This window comes from Alternaria conjuncta (assembly GCF_024043145.1).
Source record: "Alternaria conjuncta strain BMP 0040 chromosome Unknown scaffold_9, whole genome shotgun sequence".
In the NCBI taxonomy this organism is placed as follows: domain Eukaryota; kingdom Fungi; phylum Ascomycota; class Dothideomycetes; order Pleosporales; family Pleosporaceae; genus Alternaria; species Alternaria conjuncta.
In genome coordinates this window covers 507,051-525,204 of record NW_026250098.1, presented here as the reverse complement: position 1 = coordinate 525,204, position 18,154 = coordinate 507,051, and the positions used below count along the sequence as shown (strand labels likewise).

The following is an 18,154-nucleotide window of genomic DNA, read 5'->3' as shown; positions in this document are numbered from 1 at the left end:
GATACCCCATAGACTGGCTGGCCATAGGCTGATTATGCATGTACATTTCGATTACGAACGACTCTGATAAGTCGCGCTACTTCCTCCTGGGTATATTCCTTCGTCGTGTCGTTCGTTACGTTACGAGTTCCGCTTGATCTGCCTTTCTAAATCTAGTAGCTTCTCTACCATCTTTCCGCGCATGAAGTCGGTCAATCCGAGACTGTCTGTGTGTTAGCAACGTGCTCGCATGTTCCGCCTCGGGGGGTATACTCACATTCCTTCCCTCGTCACAACCCGGTACGTCCCGCTGTTCTGCCAGCCTCCATCACCTCCACTGACTTGTCCATTGGAGTCGACCTCTACACTGCCGAAAATGTCCTCCGGCCACGCGATGCGACCATAATCTGGTGGGTTCCTCAAGTCACTGATATGTATCCATCCTCCGTGGCCTGCACCTCCCGCTCCGCCTTGGTGGTTCGCGCCGCCTGCGCCATCATTCGGTTGTGAGAGGTGGAAGCCGCCCGGCGACGCGTAGACGGCGGCTTGGGATTGTACGTAAGGATCTTCGACAGCATGTGTCGCGAACACGGAGGAGAGGATAGGGAGGAATTGCGGGTTCTCGGTGAAGTTCTGCGGCGTTGGAGGGAGCGCGGTGCAGGAGCCTATGGCAAGTTGTGGTGTGGGAGGTTCGGTGGGCAGCAGTGATAGCAATCTTTTGCTCGGATCGAACGGATCTTTATGTACGTACTGAATTGGGTAAGTAGTTGCCTTTCTGACAGCGCGAAGTACATACGATGTGTGGGTTCTCTGCTAATGTCGACGCCTGTCGCGCGCCTCGAAGACGAAGCGTTTGCGCAGACGGACGTATCCGGCGCGATGAGCGCACGAATGTGTTCGCGAGCATCTGATATAGTACGGGACACATGAGGATATGCAATTGTAAGATTTGAGGGTATGTTTACTCTGGTTGCTGGGAATGGGTCTGATATATTCAGATGGTAGATTACTAACAATGACGAGGTTTCGGAAGTCCCGCTTTAGCGGCAGATCGAGCCGCCCATCGACCCTTCCGTCTTAGTTCGTTTCGCTGAAAAGTTACTTCAGCCACAGGCACGTTCAGTACCGCACCTGGGCATATCCGGGATAGCTCAACCAAATTTGCTATGAGTCCTAGATCGTGCAGTACAGTAAGCCCGTGTGGACCCTGGGTGAGTATTGCTGGTTGTCATGTACCCAAGTCTCGACCGCCGGCCATGATCATTCCCCAAACCATTACTAGCGTTACCCCACTAGCCATGCAAAATGTTTGAATGGGCGAATGGGAGTACGGACGCAGTTCGAGCGGGAGCCGAACGGTGTATCGGCTTAAGTAAGTAGGAAGGTGTTTTACCGTGGACTATCTCTTCGCCTTCGGCTCATCATTTCTTCTCGTGCTGCGTCAGTCGTACAACATGGCTTCAGATGCTGGGGAGATAGCTCCTATCGAGAAGAGGGTCGGAGAAACTAGCGATGCGAAGCAGACAGGGCTGCATCGGGATGCCGAAGTCGGTCCTGAGATGATCGATATCGATAGAATCGAAAGAGTCTATTCGTAAGTCACACATTTCTCATCACGAATTATGCTGACAGTCGCCCAGCAAGCTCGATCGCCGGATACTTCCAGCATTCTGGATTCTTTACTTTATATGCTCGGCGATTCGCTCCAATATCGGACTTGCTCAGACTATGAACCTGGCTGAAGGTCACGATCTGGGATCGGTACTCAACATCACACCCAAACAGGTCTCTACTGGTCTGGCGCTGTTCTACGTCTGCTATGTCATCTTCGATCTTCCCTCCAATCTCGTCATGTCAAGGGTTAGCCCGCATGCATGGATGAGTCGCATCGTGACCTGCGTTGGTATCATTGGCATGTGCCTGACGGCTATGAACGCTGCCTGGAATCTTTAGTAAGTCGTGAAGACACATGATTTTGAACGAGACTGACAGCAGCCCAGCCTCCTTCGACTACTCCTTGGTATCGTTATTGCAGGCATGTGGCCGGGTATGTCATACTACCTGACTCTTTTCTATCCTCCGTCTCGTACCGGCAAGCGTATCGGGCGCTACTTCACAGCATCTCAAATGTCCGCGGCGGTTGTGGGTTTGGTCTCGGCTGGCTTCCAGAAGATGGATGGAGTAGGTGGACTAGTTGGTTTTCAGTGGATGTTCCTTCTGTACGGTATCGTCGGCTTCATTGTCGGCATATCGCTACTGTGGTGGCTTCCTGACAGGCCACTACCCCCAGGCGAAGTACGCCAGCGAACTGGATGGATGAAGTGGCTGCCAGAAGGCAGACCAGCCCTGGAAGGTGAAGACGCCCGCATTCACTACGAGGATCTCACCCGCGTATACAGTCGCAAGCTGTGGACGATGAAAGATCTCTGGCACGTCGTCATCGACTGGAGGATATACCCTCTCGTTGTCATGTACTTTGGTGTAGTGGGTGTTGGGAACGGAACACAGGCATACGCGACTGTCATCATCCGCGGCATCAACCCGAGCCTCACAGGTATCCAGCTAAGTTTGCTCTCAGCACCCATCTGGATTGTAAGTGCCCGAAGTCATCTGGGGTAATTGAGGCTGACTATAACAGATGGATCTGATCGCTATTCTAATCGTGACGCCCTTCTCGGACCGTTTCCACCACCATCGACCTGCCTTCTTTAGTGCTGCTGTTGTGATACAGATCGCTGGTCTTCTGATTGCTACCTTCGCCAAAGACTGGTCGCGTTACGGTGGCGTCCTACTGATTGGCTTCGGACTTGGGCCGACAGTGCCGATTTGCATGGCCTGGTCCAACGAGATCTTCCAGCCCCGCCACGGAGAAGTGGGCGTAGCGGCAGCCGCCGCACTCGTCTCTGGACTTGGTAATCTGGGGAGTATCCTCACAACCTACGCACTATATTCTGGGTGGCCTGAAGATGCCAAAGACGGCCCGCACAAGTATCGCAACAGCAACTTTGTCATGATTGCCATCCTGTGCGCCAGTATACTCAGCGCAGGGAGCATGGTCGTCTTGTTGAGGGTGTTTGGAAACGGCAAGGGCAAACAGATCAGTAGTGCAAGCTCGACTAGCGAGGGCGAGGCTGCATACGTCGACGGTGCTGCCCGGCGCGAGGTCCAACAGAGGGGACTCGGACGAATGTTCTGCTTCCGATGAGATGATGAACGGGTGGAGTAGAGTCCTGCAGCCGTGATTGGTAATGTGGCATGTATGGAGAAGGTTAGCTGGGGATGGACTTTTGGGAATTGCCCATGGGGCAGCGGCCACGAGGACGTGGAGGGCTCGCGTGGAGGCGGGAGCGAGCTGTGCTTCATGCAAGTCAACATGTGCGGGCTGACTGCTGTAACACACGCGATAGAAGCACTACAGTAGATAACATCTTGGTCCGATTCCGGTGATCCGTTTGCTCGTGTCATTGCGGTTGCCCTTGCAGCCGTGACGGGGTGCGATAGGCGCGGCGGGCTGGTCAACCGCAGGCAGAGCCAAGAGGGGCTTCACGATACCCCAAGCTCCGTCACTTTTTGCGCCTAGTCCGCTTCCCCATAACTCCATCTTTTTCTTCACCTAGCGGAGCCCTGGCCCGCGTACAAATCCTCCCACCCTCCGCCCTCGACCGCAGACGCACTCCGTGTCTCACCAGGCCGCACCCCGCTACATACAGCATCGCTCCACTGCAGCCGGCCATCTCGCAATCGATAACCCGTGTCACCGGCCTGCACCCTCCCACCGCTCCGTCGCACGCCGCCGCCGCCGCCCGCACGCCCATCGTGTACCAAACTCCTCCCTCGCCTCACGCCTGTTTGATGGTGGCCCTCGCCGCGTCGTAGCGGGGCAGTGAGCCAAGCGCCGTCGACTCCCAGCACCGAGCCCCAGAACCACGGCTTGCGCGCCCCGCTGTAAAGCAGCAGACAGCAGTGACGTAAGTAGCTCCTCCCTTGTCTCCCCAGTCACCCGTTGCACGGGCGGAAATGAGCTCTCCCAACAGGCGCGCCCGTCTTCACATGCTTCTGATGCCTCCCGCCCGTTTGGCTCAGCCCTGCATCGGCACACCTGCTCACACTACATGTATAGTCCCCGCCGACGACCACCACCGAACACCCCGGCTAAGGCTTCAGCCAGCGCTCCGACGCACGACACGCCCCACTCTCCCACCGCCGTCGCATTCATACCACGCCCACCATGTCGGCCGCAATCGATAACGAGGACCTCGAGGAGCTCTCCATCTCCATGCCCGCCCAGCGGCGAGGAGCGGGCGCAGCAAGCACCACCAGGGCCAATGACCAGGCCGTCGCGCCGCCCACTGCGCTCGGTACAGCCGTGCAGGAGAGCAAGAGCAAGGACTCCAAGGCGAACCAGCGCCTCGGACAGTATACCATAGTCAGGACACTCGGTGAGGGCTCGTTCGGTAAGGTCAAACTGGCCACCCACCAGGTCAGCGGCCAGAAGGTGGCGCTCAAGATCATAAACCGCAAGCGCCTGGTCACTCGAGACATGGCAGGCAGGATAGAGCGCGAGATCCAGTACTTGCAGCTGTTACGGCATCCTCATATCATCAAGCTGTGGGTTATTTGCATGTTTGTGAACTTCATGTACTGATTGTCCATAGCTACACCGTCATAACCACGCCGACGGAAATTATTATGGTCCTCGAGTACGCCGGTGGTGAGCTGTTCGACTACATCGTCAACCACGGGAAGCTGCAGGAAGCCCAGGCCCGCAAGTTCTTCCAGCAGATCGTATGCGCCGTCGAATACTGCCACAGACACAAGATCGTCCACCGAGATCTGAAGCCAGAGAACCTCCTACTCGATGACGACAGCAACGTCAAGATCGCCGACTTCGGACTGAGCAACATCATGACAGACGGCAACTTTCTCAAGACGAGCTGCGGAAGTCCAAACTACGCCGCGCCCGAAGTTATATCCGGAAAGTTGTATGCGGGTCCAGAAGTCGACGTCTGGAGTTGTGGTGTCATCCTCTACGTTCTCCTAGTGGGCCGACTACCCTTCGACGACGAGTATATTCCGACGCTGTTCAAAAAGATCGCTGCTGGGCAGTACAGCACCCCAAGCTATCTATCCCCGGGCGCTACGTCTTTGATCAGGAAGATGTTGATGGTCAACCCCGTACACCGCATCACGATCCCCGAACTACGGCAAGATCCCTGGTTCACCAAAGACCTGCCTCCGTATCTCGAACCACCTGCCCAGGATTTCTTCGACAGTGGGGCGGATCCGAATAAGGCGATCGATCCTAAGGCACTCGCGCCGTCGGCCGATGCTCCTCGTGTACAGGCGCTGCACGAGAATGTCGTGTCGAAGCTCGGCAAGACTATGGGTTACGCAAAGCATGACGTGCAAGATGCATTGGCACGCGATGAGCCTAGTGCGATAAAGGATGCCTACTTGATCGTTCGCGAGAACGAGATGATGCGGAAGAATCGTAAGCCACCCTCTCTGTTAACTTGTACGCGGCTAACAATCGGTTCTAGCCTTGTTGACGGGTCCTGAATGGGATCAAATGTCGCCTCCTACGCACGACAGTCATATGGACCGATTCCGGCCTCAGTCCTTGAACGCTGCTTCTCGACCCCAATTCATACCGCCATCGAACTCGGAACACGAACGGGCACGTCAAGGATCGAACGCCAGCAGCCAACTCGCAAATATAAGAAGTCCTGTGAGCACAGTCGCTATCTTGCCAAGCAGTCTCACAGAATACCACAAAGCCTACATGAAAGGTCACCCGAGACCACTCAGCAGGGTCCAAGACAATGATGGTCTCCCACCAACTCCAGAACAGACTGAAGAACAAAGGCAGATCTCAGCGAGAAGGCTGAAGCCAAACTTCCGCACGATGCCAGAAGCAGGCAGAAACAAGCCCGAGCCTATGACGAGTCTGCCAGCCAAGAAGCCTCGAGCGACCAAGTGGCAGTTCGGTATAAGGTCGAGGAACCAGCCTGCAGAGGCTATGCTTGCTATTTTCAAGGCTCTGAAAGCCATGGGCGCCGATTGGGAAGTACCTAAAATACGCCGAGCAGGTGGCAGGAGCGGATCCCGCAGCCGTAGTACTTCTCAGAACCCTGATGACCGCTCACCGCCGAAATCGCGAAGCCATTCGCAAGATTCGATATCATCGCATTCATCGCACGAAGACCAGGGAGCTAGGGTAAATTCACCACATCGTGAGCCGCTTACCGTACGTAACAAGGACACGAATGAGCAGGAGACGAGAGGTCGACAGAAGAGGCACTACAACCACACCAACGACTGGGGCTACCACGTGCCAGAAGATCCATGGGTCATCAACGCCCGCTTCCGCAAAGAAGGCATGTTCCCACCCGGTGTCGCACATCCGTCTTCCACGCACTCGTCGCGTGTCGATCTCGCCAACGACCCCTCGGGGCTTCGCAGGCGCAGTTCCACCAACGCAAGTGCATCAAGTATCAGTCACGGCATAGAAGGCCTGACTCCATCTGAGCGTGCAAACTCCATCAGCGAAGAACACCCCTACCCCGACGAAGCAGTCTGGATCTACATGTCCATTCAACTGTACAGTATCGACCGCGATTTCTTCGTCGTAGACTTCAAATGCGCCGGCTACGAACGTCTCGTCTCCAACCTCGTCCGCGAAATCAAAGCGACCCCCTCCCTCGACACGTTCGCACTCTCGTCAAGTCACCAGAACCCGCACCAGGACGGATGGGACGACGAGCAAGGTATCTGGCGCAGACTAGGTGAGGGTGAACCGCTACCCGAGGACCTGGCGAATAAGCTTCGCGAGGGAGGAACGGATATCCTACGAGAGCGCACGGAGCTTGTTGGTGCTGGACGGCAGGAGGGAGAGAAGATTGTCACTAGTCCCTTTCCTTTCTTGGACGTCGCTAGTACGCTTATCCTGCAGTTGAGCGGGGAGTAAGTCACCAAGCATGTCATGACACGGATAGAGGTGGCGTTGTTGGAACGACGGGATATGCATAGCACAGGTTCCGCGAACGTATAGACCGCTTATAGAGGGCAAATGTACGGATGAGGCTTTGATACCAGTGTAGTATAAGTACACTCAATATATCTGGTTAGATCAACTATGTCGTTTCTATAGTGAACGGCACGTTTGTCTCGAAGAACAGTAGTAATAATCATCGTACATCAACAACCACTCATACATTTACAACTACACAACCACCAGGAGCAGGAGAGCTATCACATCAAAATAAACGCCCGTTGTTGTTACTCTCTTTTACGCATATTCCATTTCTCCCTCGGCCAACTCGGTTTCATGAAGGAGCTTTCCAACCTTCTGCAGTTCCGCACACTCGGAGTGCCCAATACTAAATACATCATTTTGGAACAAAGGGGTGAGAAGAGCGTAGAAGAGGGGGGTGAAGAAAAGGTGTGTATCATGGTTTGATCGAAGGAAGGAAGGAGGGAGGGTGTTTATCGCATGCCGCCGAAGCCACCGCCAGCTGCGCCCATGGCACCTAGTCTCGAAGCGAGCTTGGGGTACTTTTCTTGCACCTAGTAGAGAGAGAGTTAGCATTGGCTTTGGTGTGAAGTGTGGATCCTGTGGCTTACCTCAAGTTGTGTCCTGGTTGCCTCGGCGTAGCTGAGAGCGTTGACAATCTCGCCTTCCGTCCTCGACAACTCGGCCGCACGCTCAAAGTACTTGAGCGCCTCTGTGACCTTCCCTTGTTGCAGCAGCAGCTGTGCCATGGTTGCGACAGCGATGTCGCATTCGGGGTCGATGATGAGAGCCTTCTCGCACAGCTTCTCGGCATCGTCGAAGTCGTTCTTCCATTGGAACAGCGCGAGCGCCTTGTTGATGAGGGGCAGGACGTTCATGCCGAGGGGCTTGCTGGTCTTCTCCATCTCGACAGCGGTGTCGAACTTCTCGATGGCTTCCTGGTACTTTTGCTGGTCGAGCAGCAGTTCTCCGTAGTAGTTGTATACGTCGGGGACTTGGGAGAAGTTCTTCATGCAGCGGCGGAATGTGGCCATTGACGAGGCGATGCTGCCCATCTTGTATTGTGTGACACCGAGCTGGATGTGCGAGAAGATGAAGTCCTTGTCGAGGTCGATGGACTTCTGGTAGTCCTTTGCGGCCTCGCCGAACTCGGACTTGATGAAGTGTAGTTGTGCGCGGTGGTAGAAGATGTCGGGGTCGCTGGAGTTCTGTTCGAGGGCGGCAGCGAAGTCGGCTTCGGCGGCTTCGGGGTTGGCGAGCTCGAGGTGCATGCTGGCGCGCTTGATGAAGCTCTGTGTTAGTGTGGGCTGGAGCTCGATGCTCTTGTCCATGTCCTTGAGCGCGTCTTCGTTGTCGCCCTTGAGGTAGCTAAAGGTTCCGCGCATGTTATACGCGAAAGCCTCGTGCTCACCAAGGTCTCCGAGCTCGACTGCGCGGTCGAAAGCTGCGGCAGCTTCCGTGTATCCATCGCCGGTCTTGGTGGCCATGGCCTTCAGACCCTTGCGCAACTGGCCCTTTCCGCTCTCCTCATCAAGCTCGGCGTCGTCCTCGAGGCCCTCTGGTGTTGGCTTCGGTCGGAAGCTCTGGAGGTAGTTTGTGACGAACGTCGGGCTGGGCAGCTTCTTCTCCTTGGAGGCGAGGATGGCCTTGCCCTTGGCATCGGCGACCTTCTTAAGCAGACGCTCGACGCTCTGTGCGCTGCTCTCGTTGCGGAAGCCATCGATGATGCAGCTCGCAGTGTAGTCGAGAAGGGCCTCGCTGTTGCGCTCGACCTGCTCGTATGCGTTCGCTCGTCGGTTCAGCGCCTTTACGTATTCGTTGTCGAGGTTGATGGCAGCGGTCGTGTCCTCAATGACCTTGTCCCACTCAGACATGGCATTGTAGCAGGCGGCGCGGTTCGAGTAGAAGACGGGGTCTTGTTTGCAGAGGATGGCCTTGCCGTAGAGGTCGATGGCGCGGTTGTAGTCCTTGGAGCCGTAGGCCTTGTTGCCTGCAGCCTTGAGTTTCGCGGCATAGTCCTTGCGGTCCTACGAATCGTCAGTCATCGCCGTCGAGGGTGATTTTACAGGACATGTGTCGCACCTCGTCCGAGAGTGAGCCCACGCTGTTCTCGTCAACCTCTGGGAGCTTGTCTTCGGTTGTTTCCGCTACAGATGCCTTCTTCTCTATTTTCTCATCAGTGCACGTCCTTGGCAGAGGGCTGCATCGACCTACCAGACTCTGCAGACTTCTCTGGCGCCGAGTCCTTCTCGGCCCTCTCCTTTGCGCGCTTGCGCTCGCGTTGCCTCTTGCGCTTTGTCGCCGCTGTGTCTGCTGCGCTGTCTCTTGAATCGTTGGAGAAGTAGTAGACAGCCCCGCCAGCACCGACAACCAGTGTTATACCCGCAATCGTGTATACGACACCCTTGTTCTCTGAAGCCCAATTGCTCAACCGATCCCATAGCGAGTTGTTCGTGTCGACGGCAATCCGGACAGGTGGCGGCGAGGGAATTCCCTGTGGTACGGGCGTGTTTACTGGCGCCATCTTTTCCAAATCTGTGGGGGGGATTTAGTGGGATGGGTGGTTGTCGAGCACGCTCTGCTGTGCTGCTCAATGTTGTGGTGTGTTGTCGCAGATTTTGGCTAGGCAAGCTTGGATCAATGGAATTAACGTCAGCGCCCGCGCGGAACGTCATCAAGGCCGTGCCGAACAACCCCGTTGTGGACCCACATCTCACTCGAGCGCATCTTCCATCTTTTCTCCATTCAGAGTACTCGCATTGTTTCATGAAAACACTAAACAATAGTCAGAAGTAGATGACATAGAAGTCTTCATTATCTTTAGGAGCTGGCTGTGGTTCAATCTTATTACTAAAATAGACTGCAGCGCATCTGTCCAATTTCTTCCTTGCCTGAGGTACAAGAAATTAGAATGCTCAAATTTGTGGAAAGAGGATGAACTTCCAGAAGTCGACTTCTTGCTCCCCAGTTTCGATCTGCGAGACCTCGGGATTGTTGTTCGCGCACGACACAAGACCGGTCTCCAAGTATGTCCTGTCTGTGCTACTACAGGCTGGTTGACAAGTTACGAAGTGGAGGTCAACGTTCGGTGCAGACAAGAGGACTGCGACTTGGGTATTCATTACCTTCATCACACCACGCAGCCAGACTACAACCTCACTACGAAATGCAGACAACCGTGTTGCATGGGAGACGGGCTTCGCCATCTTGAAGAGACCACGGTACGCGAAGACTATGTGGACGTGGTTCATCAGTAATGCATGTGCGGGGCTGGTTGGGCTTTCGAAACCTGTTGTCACATATGCATCATCATCCACAGGAAGGAGTTCAAGGGGGATCAAGAGGCGAAAGCAAATTGCAGATTTCAAAGCGCTCGCGGATCGCAAGGGCAAAAGCTGACGATGCATCACACCCCGAAATGGTACTGCTGGCCGACAGTTTCATTGATGGAAAATATATACCATAGCTATCCCAATACATCGGTTCACATACCGTAGTCTGACATGACTGCGTTGACAGTATATTGACACCGTGCCAAGTGGCCTGACCTACACATGCCCGAATGATGTTACTCATCCGAGCAAGCTGTACTTCAACCCCCACACCACTCTCTACTGCATCCGAGACAAGGGCAAAATCAGCAACGGACCGCTCCGAGGCTGAGTATGACCCGAATACATGATGCAGTGAGTCTAGCATGAGCGCCTCTCTAAGCGCACAGGGGGCTGCACTAGTCACGGACGCAAGACAAATAAAACAGAGAGTGACCCGATTCTGGTTCCCAATTCCTCCTCAGGTGATCAGACATGCATGTTTCTACATTTCTATAGCCTTTCTATCGATCCTGAATGCAGTCGCTCTTGTCTCTATCATAGAGTTCGCGGGTCGCAGAAGTAAGGGCTCTGGTAACACCTCTAAAACTTCTCGCAAGCGGGCCTCATATCCAGCTCATGTGTCCACAAGCAAGGCTTCTGTTGATGCAGCCAAAGATACGTCTCACCAACAGCATTGGCGCTCATCTTCTTGCCCACCTTTTGATCTTCTCCGTCTTCATCTGCAATTGCACCATTGCCGATCGTATGTACGACGTGCACACCCTTCTCGCTCATCTCGCGGGCCAGTGTCTGCGCTAATTGACGGACAGAGGCACGTCCAGCGCCATATGCAGCGAACTGGGCACTGCATCGAAGCGCGCCGAGCGTGCCAGTGAAGATAAGTGTCTGTTGTCAAGAATCAGTATTGCATGCAACGAGCTGGTGATGACGATTCTGCTTACGCCCTTCTTCTCCCCTCCATCCATCAAGCCCGTCTCACCATGATCCGCAAAGAATCTCTTCAAACTCTCCTGCGCAAACGTAAAAGCCCCTCCAACGTACGTCTCCAGACTATCCTCAAAGTCTTCCCTCGTCTCTTCCAAGAACGGCTTCTTGCTTGAATGCTTGATACTGTATATCGCCAGCTTCAGGTTCAGACCCTTGAAGCTCTCGTGTGCTTTGATGTCTGCAAATGCCTTCTCTAGAGATGCTTTCGAAGTGTCGCTTGGGAAGGCCTCGAGAACCGCATTTTCGTTGGCGGAGCGGACTGTAGAGATGACGCTTTGGAGATTTTCGGGGCGTCGGGCTAAGAGTGCGACGGCGAGGTTGCCATGGGCGGGTGATGAGAGGATGCGTGCTATTCCTGTTCCCTAGACGTGTTTCATTAGACGCGTGTGTTCGGTGCGGGGCCTGCAAGACGACTTACAGTAGCGGGTCCGGCTCCGATGAGAATTGCGAGACCTGATGGCGGCATTGTGGAGTTTGCTGAAGGTGTTTTTACGGTCTAACTCTTGTTCAGCGTATTGTGCCTATCTGTGTTGCTTTTGTTTTGTGGGTAGATATTTGAAGTTCCATCATTGCATCATACGCGGTAGTGACGTCTACGCTGAAAATCAATAGTTATTTCCGTTATATCCTCGAATGTTGGTAGGTAGAGCGTTGATCAACTTCAGCAGTACCTAGGTATGGTGAATCCAAATATTTACAGGGCCGACTGCGGCTGGATGGTCGGCACAGATATTTGATGCTCGAAGCCAGCCTGGGCAGAATATGACGTCATCTGACATAGAACAAACACCTATCAAGTCTATAGGAATAGCTACGATAGGTGGTGATTGCTTTCAATCGCCTTAGGGAGATCTATGAGTAATCGTACTGAAATGAATAAATGACAGTGAGGCTACATCTTACATGTCTGGATACTAATCTGTCCTTGCTATCTAGTTATGAGTCCCTGTTCCCTGTCCAAGTCGTATTTGGGAGATTTATCTCGGTCCGTGTGGTTGTCGACAGCAAGACGCACTTCGCGATGCCAACATACTGGTTCTGACTATCGAATGCACACCTAGGTACAGTAGTCGTACGCGTACAGAGGGATTGGTAGGGTCCAGGGCAGTTGGATCCTACACCAGCTTAACCCAAATCTGCCGTACGTCCGGAGTCTTCGTCGTTCCTCACACCCCCTCATTCCTTTTGAAAGATCCATCGCGGTCCAGACCGACGCATACCCACATCAGGTCTTCAGATATTGGACCCAGGTCCACATTCACAGTGCCGGGTGTGTACTTCTGCATGCTGCAAAGCCGACATGAAGCCGAGATGGGCTCAGATCTCCCGAGGCAACGAATGTGATATCCAAAGAGAAGTATAATATCCGAATCCATGTTGGGAGTGGCTCAGGCTCGCACTCCCTAGCAGCTTGCGTGATAGATCGTTCAGAAAGTATAAACATGGTCTACTGTTTCAGCTGATGAGATACAAGCGATAACGTACCCTGTCCTGTCCTGCCAGACACTAACTCTTCATTGGAAAGACCGAACACTGACAAGAATTCATGCGGATAGTCTTTTTTGGGTACTGCACTCATAGAAATTGGTGCGCAGGTGCGGAGAAAGACATCTGGTGAGTGTCGTGTGTCGTGTCGTAGAGAAGAGACAGCCGAACCAGGCGTTCCCATTTCTGAGACTGGAAATGCTCGCGCGTTGGGGCCATCCTGATAATATTTATGGGCGTGCGCCGGAGCTAGTGCTTGTAGCGCTTGTGACGTGCATGAAAAGGCCATGTGCTCTCATCCCTGCAGACGCAAATGATTTCGACCCCCTTTGAAGCTCATTGGCCACTAACGACGAGCTAGCAGCGAAAGTGAGCAAGGGCGCGGTCGCTACACCTGTAAGGAAACCTAACATCCTACCTAACTACTCCTCATGGATCGTCGATAGCTCTTTCACATAGGGGCGCAGCCATGAAGCATCACGAAAATTGCAAAAGTCTCGATCCGGCATCCCTGTCCCCACCTCGTGTTTCACTCCAGCTTTCGCTCACCGATCAGGCCCCATGGACGAGACCTCCCCATTGGAACACCATGTCGTCACTGTCGCCATCTGCGCTCTTCTCCATGCCCATACAGCCTCAAGCGAGCAAGCCCTGCCGTACTGACCCGCAAGCTCATCGACGTGCCTTCGGGATCTCATCCGCTGGGCGCGGCACGATCTCCCGGAGCGATGAGTACCAACGATTCAATTATATAGTCGCAGTCGCGGCTTCTCATCAATAGATGTTGGTGAATGCTCTAGATTCTGGAGCATGGATAAGCTCGGGGGAGATGGGAGCTATCACGCATTCGAAGAGCTCAGCATTCGAGCCCGCTACATTGAACGCCACAAATACTGGCGATCGTACCAAATCCTGCACGGAAAGTATCCCTTCGAAAGAGAAACTCGGTTTTCATGCGCAATATCGAGGCGCTTTGAAAGTGGCCATGGTTTGCTGTCACGCGCTGACCACCAGTGCTCACAGCCGGCCCATACGAATTACCGAGAGATATATGCTCAGGGCTGGGCGACCTTGTCCGGCCCATGCGCCACATTCCAAGCACGGAACATGCCTCTACTTCACCGACTACACGCTAGTGAGGATGGGCGGAACTCCCTCTTCAGCCTGTGCCGCAATTTAGTAGTACACCATCTAAGCTCACGTGTATTGCAACAATTTCGAAAGCCGTCCATTACACAGTCTACCATAGAAGGTCAGTTCTGGCGTCAAGTATACTCAGCTTAGCTGACACTGCGAACAGGCACGCATCAACCCAGCGATCCTTCTTTACACCGCAAATATAGCATTTGGAGGTTTAGGTGCTCACGGAAAGTATCGCCACGTCTGGATCGCTATCAATGCCCCGACGACGTTTACGCTCCCCTGTCCGTCCGTCGCACGAAAGCCACCTGCGAACGCAGCACTGGCAGGGTGAAAATTCCTTGAGGAATACACGCAGGCCCGATACAGAGATTGATCCGACCCCACACGACCCACGTGTGTGATTACAGGGCCCCGTGTCTGTAAAACGGTATCATGCCTCTTGCCGACTTCCCATGAGCTGTCATAGCCGAGCCGCTCGATTTTTGACATGATGCAAGCGATCAAGTCTGGGACGCGCCGCAAGGCTGAGTACAAACGATCGTATTGTATTCAGAAGCGAGCTAGGCGCTACGGATTGCGTAGTCCCCCTAACATATGATGGGCCGACTAGCTGCATATTCATGCAATATGTACGCCCGTTATGAAGGCCTCTGTGGATCCAGCTGATCACTCATACAACATACGGCACTAAACCGATGTGCAGTCACAGTGTCTTCACCAAGGCACGCCATGAGGCTACGGTAGAGACGCCGACCTAGTCATGCACAGTGCAGTACGCTGTTCTCCAAGCGCTCTAGCTCTTCACTACCTGCGTGTGACAAGCGAACGGCCCGGCAGCGGATGTGTCATATTCGTAACAGGCAAAGTCAAGTTGTCCTTAGCGGTGAGCTAGATCTCGATGCGGGAGCCATCTAATGAACCTAAGAATTCCCGGGAATCGTAGACATGGTGAGTGAGTGAGAGCGATGGATGCCTTGGCTATCAGCGGATAGCCGCACCATACGCTCAATCAAAGGTGGACAGATCATAGCGCGATTACCGGCAGTGTTTGTTATACGTACACGGTGTAGGTAACATCCCTCGGGATTCGACTACTGCAACCCCGGGCCCAACGGATGCGACACTAGGATGTGTTGGCATGGGAGGGGTGGAAACACTGTATATGCTGGCTACACCAATAGCAAGAAGCCACCCTCGTAAGCTGAAAGCTCGGCAGCGCATCTTTACCTATTGAGCCAATAGAGCGCATATGTCGGCAGACCCTGACATGCTTGAAAGCTGCGCAGCTCAACGTGGTCGCAGATGGGCGGTTCCGAGGCGTCTCGCATTGGAGCTGCACCGAGGCCTCGACCGCTGCTGCCCATATTGCAAGCATTACGCTGGCATGACATCCTGTTGCAGAGGATTCCGGTGAGCCACAGGCGCTGTCGTGAGTGGTAGTGGTTGTGTTGGATTGTAGGCTGTGCCTTAAGCACGGTGAAGGACGAAGGCTCAATAATAAGGTACATGGATCCTTGTCATCACCATCGCAAATCGCGGATTAGGTCTCAGATCAGAAATTAGTATGCTTGATCACATGCTGGCATCGCACGAGTGGAAGATGAAGATAAGATCTGATGAAGATATGAGGCCTGTCCGTTTCAACTCACCTGCATATGCAGGAGCTGGGCGGATAGTGACTACTTGGAATCCCTGACAATTATAGGTTCGACCGCATAGGGCTGATGGGAATAGGGAAAGTCCTTGCTCTCCATCGGGCGGACTGCTTGAAAGGATTGCATCCACATGTCGAAGGTTCGATGTGCGGCACGAACATCTGTCAATATCAGAGCCACGTTCCGAGGATCTGCGCATCGCATCGCCTCGCTTTCTGCCACCGGCATGCCGCCTACGCGAACTTTGAGTACGATCATTACGGTGGATTGTGTGGCAACCATGGGCCCACCTGATACTCCCGAAGAACGTCCTACCAGTAAGCAACTCTCCTCAGCGCAGTGGATAAGTTGGTGGAGGGCAGGAGACCCAATTTCGCCCGTGTGGCGAAGCTTCGATGCGTTCCGCTGCCTCCCCCCGTGAGCGTTAGACCCGAGTCGCAGGGTGGTTCAGTGAGGATTTGCCCACTGTCATGGCGGCTGACTGACAGGCATTAGCGTAAAGGGCATCAGGTGACGAATCACGATAAGACGGGGAGGATACACATAGGTACATGGTCACCCACCCACTCGAACCGTCCATGCTAGCGGGAATGGTTTTCGGCCCTGTTCCAATGTTCCGGCGAGCTAAAGTTGAATGTCAGTCTCTCGTTAGCAAGTGCGGCTCCGTCAGCTCTAAAATCACACACCGTGACAACGGCGGCGTGCGATTACGCGATAAACGTCTTCAAGAGATTCCCATTGATCGAGAATGAGGTATAAGAACGCCCACCTCAGGCTCACTCCTGAATCGCATCACTACAACTACCATTACATTTACATTTACAACGCCACATACATCGAATCAATACGAAATATAATAAGTTTATTTTGAGCCTGACCACTGAGCCTGACCACTGAGCGGGATACACTGCAATCGACGAATCGAACATGACTTCTCCGGTACTCAGCGCGAGGTCCTCGTTTGACAGTCTCCGCAGCAGCTCCTCGTCCAATTTCAGTTCTCCCGATCAACTCCCACCGGCAGTAACGGGGCCCATGGTATGGCAAGGTGATGGACTCCAACCAGCTGAATACGTAGTCAAACTTACCGACTGCGATATTCGGAATATAAGGGCGGCCATTATCAAGTTCAAGCGTGAGTGCAAAACCAAATCACTCAATCCTTCTTCTACGAGCCGATGCTGATTCACACCTTTAGTCACTGGTCTTCCGCGGACAAAGATAGATCAGAAAACCTTTGATCTCGGCAGCCCCAAATTGGCTAGTAAGCTCTCATCAATCAGCAAAGAGCTTCACCACGGCACCAACGTGGTCGTACTCCGGGGTCTTGATAGTGCTTACCTCAATGACGAAGAGGCCGTAATTGCTTTTGCGGGCATATGTTCCTACGTCTGCCCAGAACGAGCAACAGACGCCTATGCGAATCAAACGCTGAGTCACGTTCTCGACGCCACCAGGAAGAGAGTTCCAGACGACTGCAAAAACCTCGGTCTCGCTGGGTCCAAAATCACTGCAGCAATGGATTTCCACAGTGATCGCTTCTCCGGCGACGTTATTGCTCTGTACGTGCGCAACGACGGCGGGCCAGACGCTGGTGGCGAGCAGTTCGTTGCGAGCTTTCCAAGAATCTATAACGAGCTTCTTGAAAAGGACCCAGAAGTGCTCGAGACGATGGCCGAGCCAAACTGGCCCTTCGAGCTAAAGCAAAAGTAAGCACGGCTTTCGTCGTATCTGATGTCTAGAAGTTTTGCTAATTAACTTCAGGGATGGGGCGCCTTACCTAGAATTAGGACCTACCCTCTTCTTCTCCAAGGGAAAACCCATGTGCCAGCTAGTCAAGGCCCCACTACTTGGTACTGATAGCATCCCGCGTGACCCTAGCATGCCCAGGGTCACTCGGAAGCAGCTGCACGCAATGCACGCCGTTGAAGAGCTAGCCAAGCGCTTCTGCACGAAGGTTGACCGGGAACAAGGCGACATCCAGTTTCTCCATAACCTGTCCATCATGCACGCCCGTGCAGCATACCGAGGTGTTGATGGCAAAGCTAGTACCCGGCACCTATTGCGCCTGTTCCTCCGCGACTCCACAAATGCTTGGGAGAAGCCGGCTAGCTGCCGCAACAACTTTGACGACCCGTTCACTCCCGGCAGACCTCAGAGTCTCCCTGTTTTTGACACCGACCCATGGCGCAACATCAGTGGACGCGAGAGCCACGGCTAGCTACTTCCGTATCTACTAGACTTTACGGAGTAAAGTTCTCCCAGAGGCGCAGATGGTGGCAGAAATGACTTGAGCAAATTTGGCATTCGTTTCGCAATGATGACTGAGAATGACGGCGCTTTCCTGTGTTCTTACTTTTTTTGTTATTGGCCTGATTTAGTATTCCCCTGTTGACTAGACTGACGGTAGACGTACTCAAATATTCATCACATTTGCCTCCCATTTCTCTCCACAAAACCGCGATCCGCGAAACAGGCTACAAAATGACTCGCAAATGCCATTCAAATGACTGGGTATCAAAAAACAGAGGGGAACAACATGACACGGATCGAACGCG

General features: G+C 53.6%; 6 protein-coding genes across 6 annotated transcripts; 3 read left to right on the top strand and 3 right to left on the bottom strand.

The window, feature by feature from the left end:
* Positions 1–120: 120 nt before the first annotated feature.
* On the bottom strand, positions 121–907 carry J4E85_006632 (uncharacterized protein; the record flags this gene model as incomplete). Its single annotated transcript, XM_051470868.1, has 3 exons — positions 121–202; positions 257–729; positions 776–907. 3 exons carry the CDS (start codon positions 905–907, stop codon positions 121–123), a joined length of 687 nt encoding a protein of 228 aa, XP_051325078.1.
* Positions 908–1,433: 526 nt separating this feature from the next.
* On the top strand, positions 1,434–3,184 carry J4E85_006631 (uncharacterized protein; the record flags this gene model as incomplete). Its single annotated transcript, XM_051470867.1, has 4 exons — positions 1,434–1,573; positions 1,620–1,931; positions 1,980–2,571; positions 2,618–3,184. The coding sequence occupies 4 exons, from the start codon at positions 1,434–1,436 to the stop codon at positions 3,182–3,184; spliced, it is 1,611 nt and encodes a 536-aa protein (XP_051325077.1).
* Positions 3,185–4,207: 1,023 nt separating this feature from the next.
* J4E85_006630 (uncharacterized protein) lies at positions 4,208–6,946 on the top strand (the record flags this gene model as incomplete). The annotated part of the gene is made up of 3 exons (XM_051470866.1): positions 4,208–4,587; positions 4,635–5,470; positions 5,520–6,946. 3 exons carry the CDS (start codon positions 4,208–4,210, stop codon positions 6,944–6,946), a joined length of 2,643 nt encoding a protein of 880 aa, XP_051325076.1.
* A 518-nt stretch (positions 6,947–7,464) lies between these two features.
* On the bottom strand, positions 7,465–9,515 carry TOM70 (TOM (translocase of outer membrane) complex component; the record flags this gene model as incomplete). The annotated part of the gene is made up of 4 exons (XM_051470865.1): positions 7,465–7,545; positions 7,603–9,018; positions 9,074–9,156; positions 9,206–9,515. 4 exons carry the CDS (start codon positions 9,513–9,515, stop codon positions 7,465–7,467), a joined length of 1,890 nt encoding a protein of 629 aa, XP_051325075.1.
* Positions 9,516–10,905: 1,390 nt separating this feature from the next.
* On the bottom strand, positions 10,906–11,779 carry J4E85_006628 (uncharacterized protein; the record flags this gene model as incomplete). The annotated part of the gene is made up of 3 exons (XM_051470864.1): positions 10,906–11,211; positions 11,268–11,675; positions 11,732–11,779. 3 exons carry the CDS (start codon positions 11,777–11,779, stop codon positions 10,906–10,908), a joined length of 762 nt encoding a protein of 253 aa, XP_051325074.1.
* Positions 11,780–16,523: 4,744 nt separating this feature from the next.
* On the top strand, positions 16,524–17,817 carry J4E85_006627 (uncharacterized protein; the record flags this gene model as incomplete). Its single annotated transcript, XM_051470863.1, has 3 exons — positions 16,524–16,731; positions 16,795–17,305; positions 17,361–17,817. The coding sequence occupies 3 exons, from the start codon at positions 16,524–16,526 to the stop codon at positions 17,815–17,817; spliced, it is 1,176 nt and encodes a 391-aa protein (XP_051325073.1).
* Between the last annotated feature and the right edge of the window lie 337 nt (positions 17,818–18,154).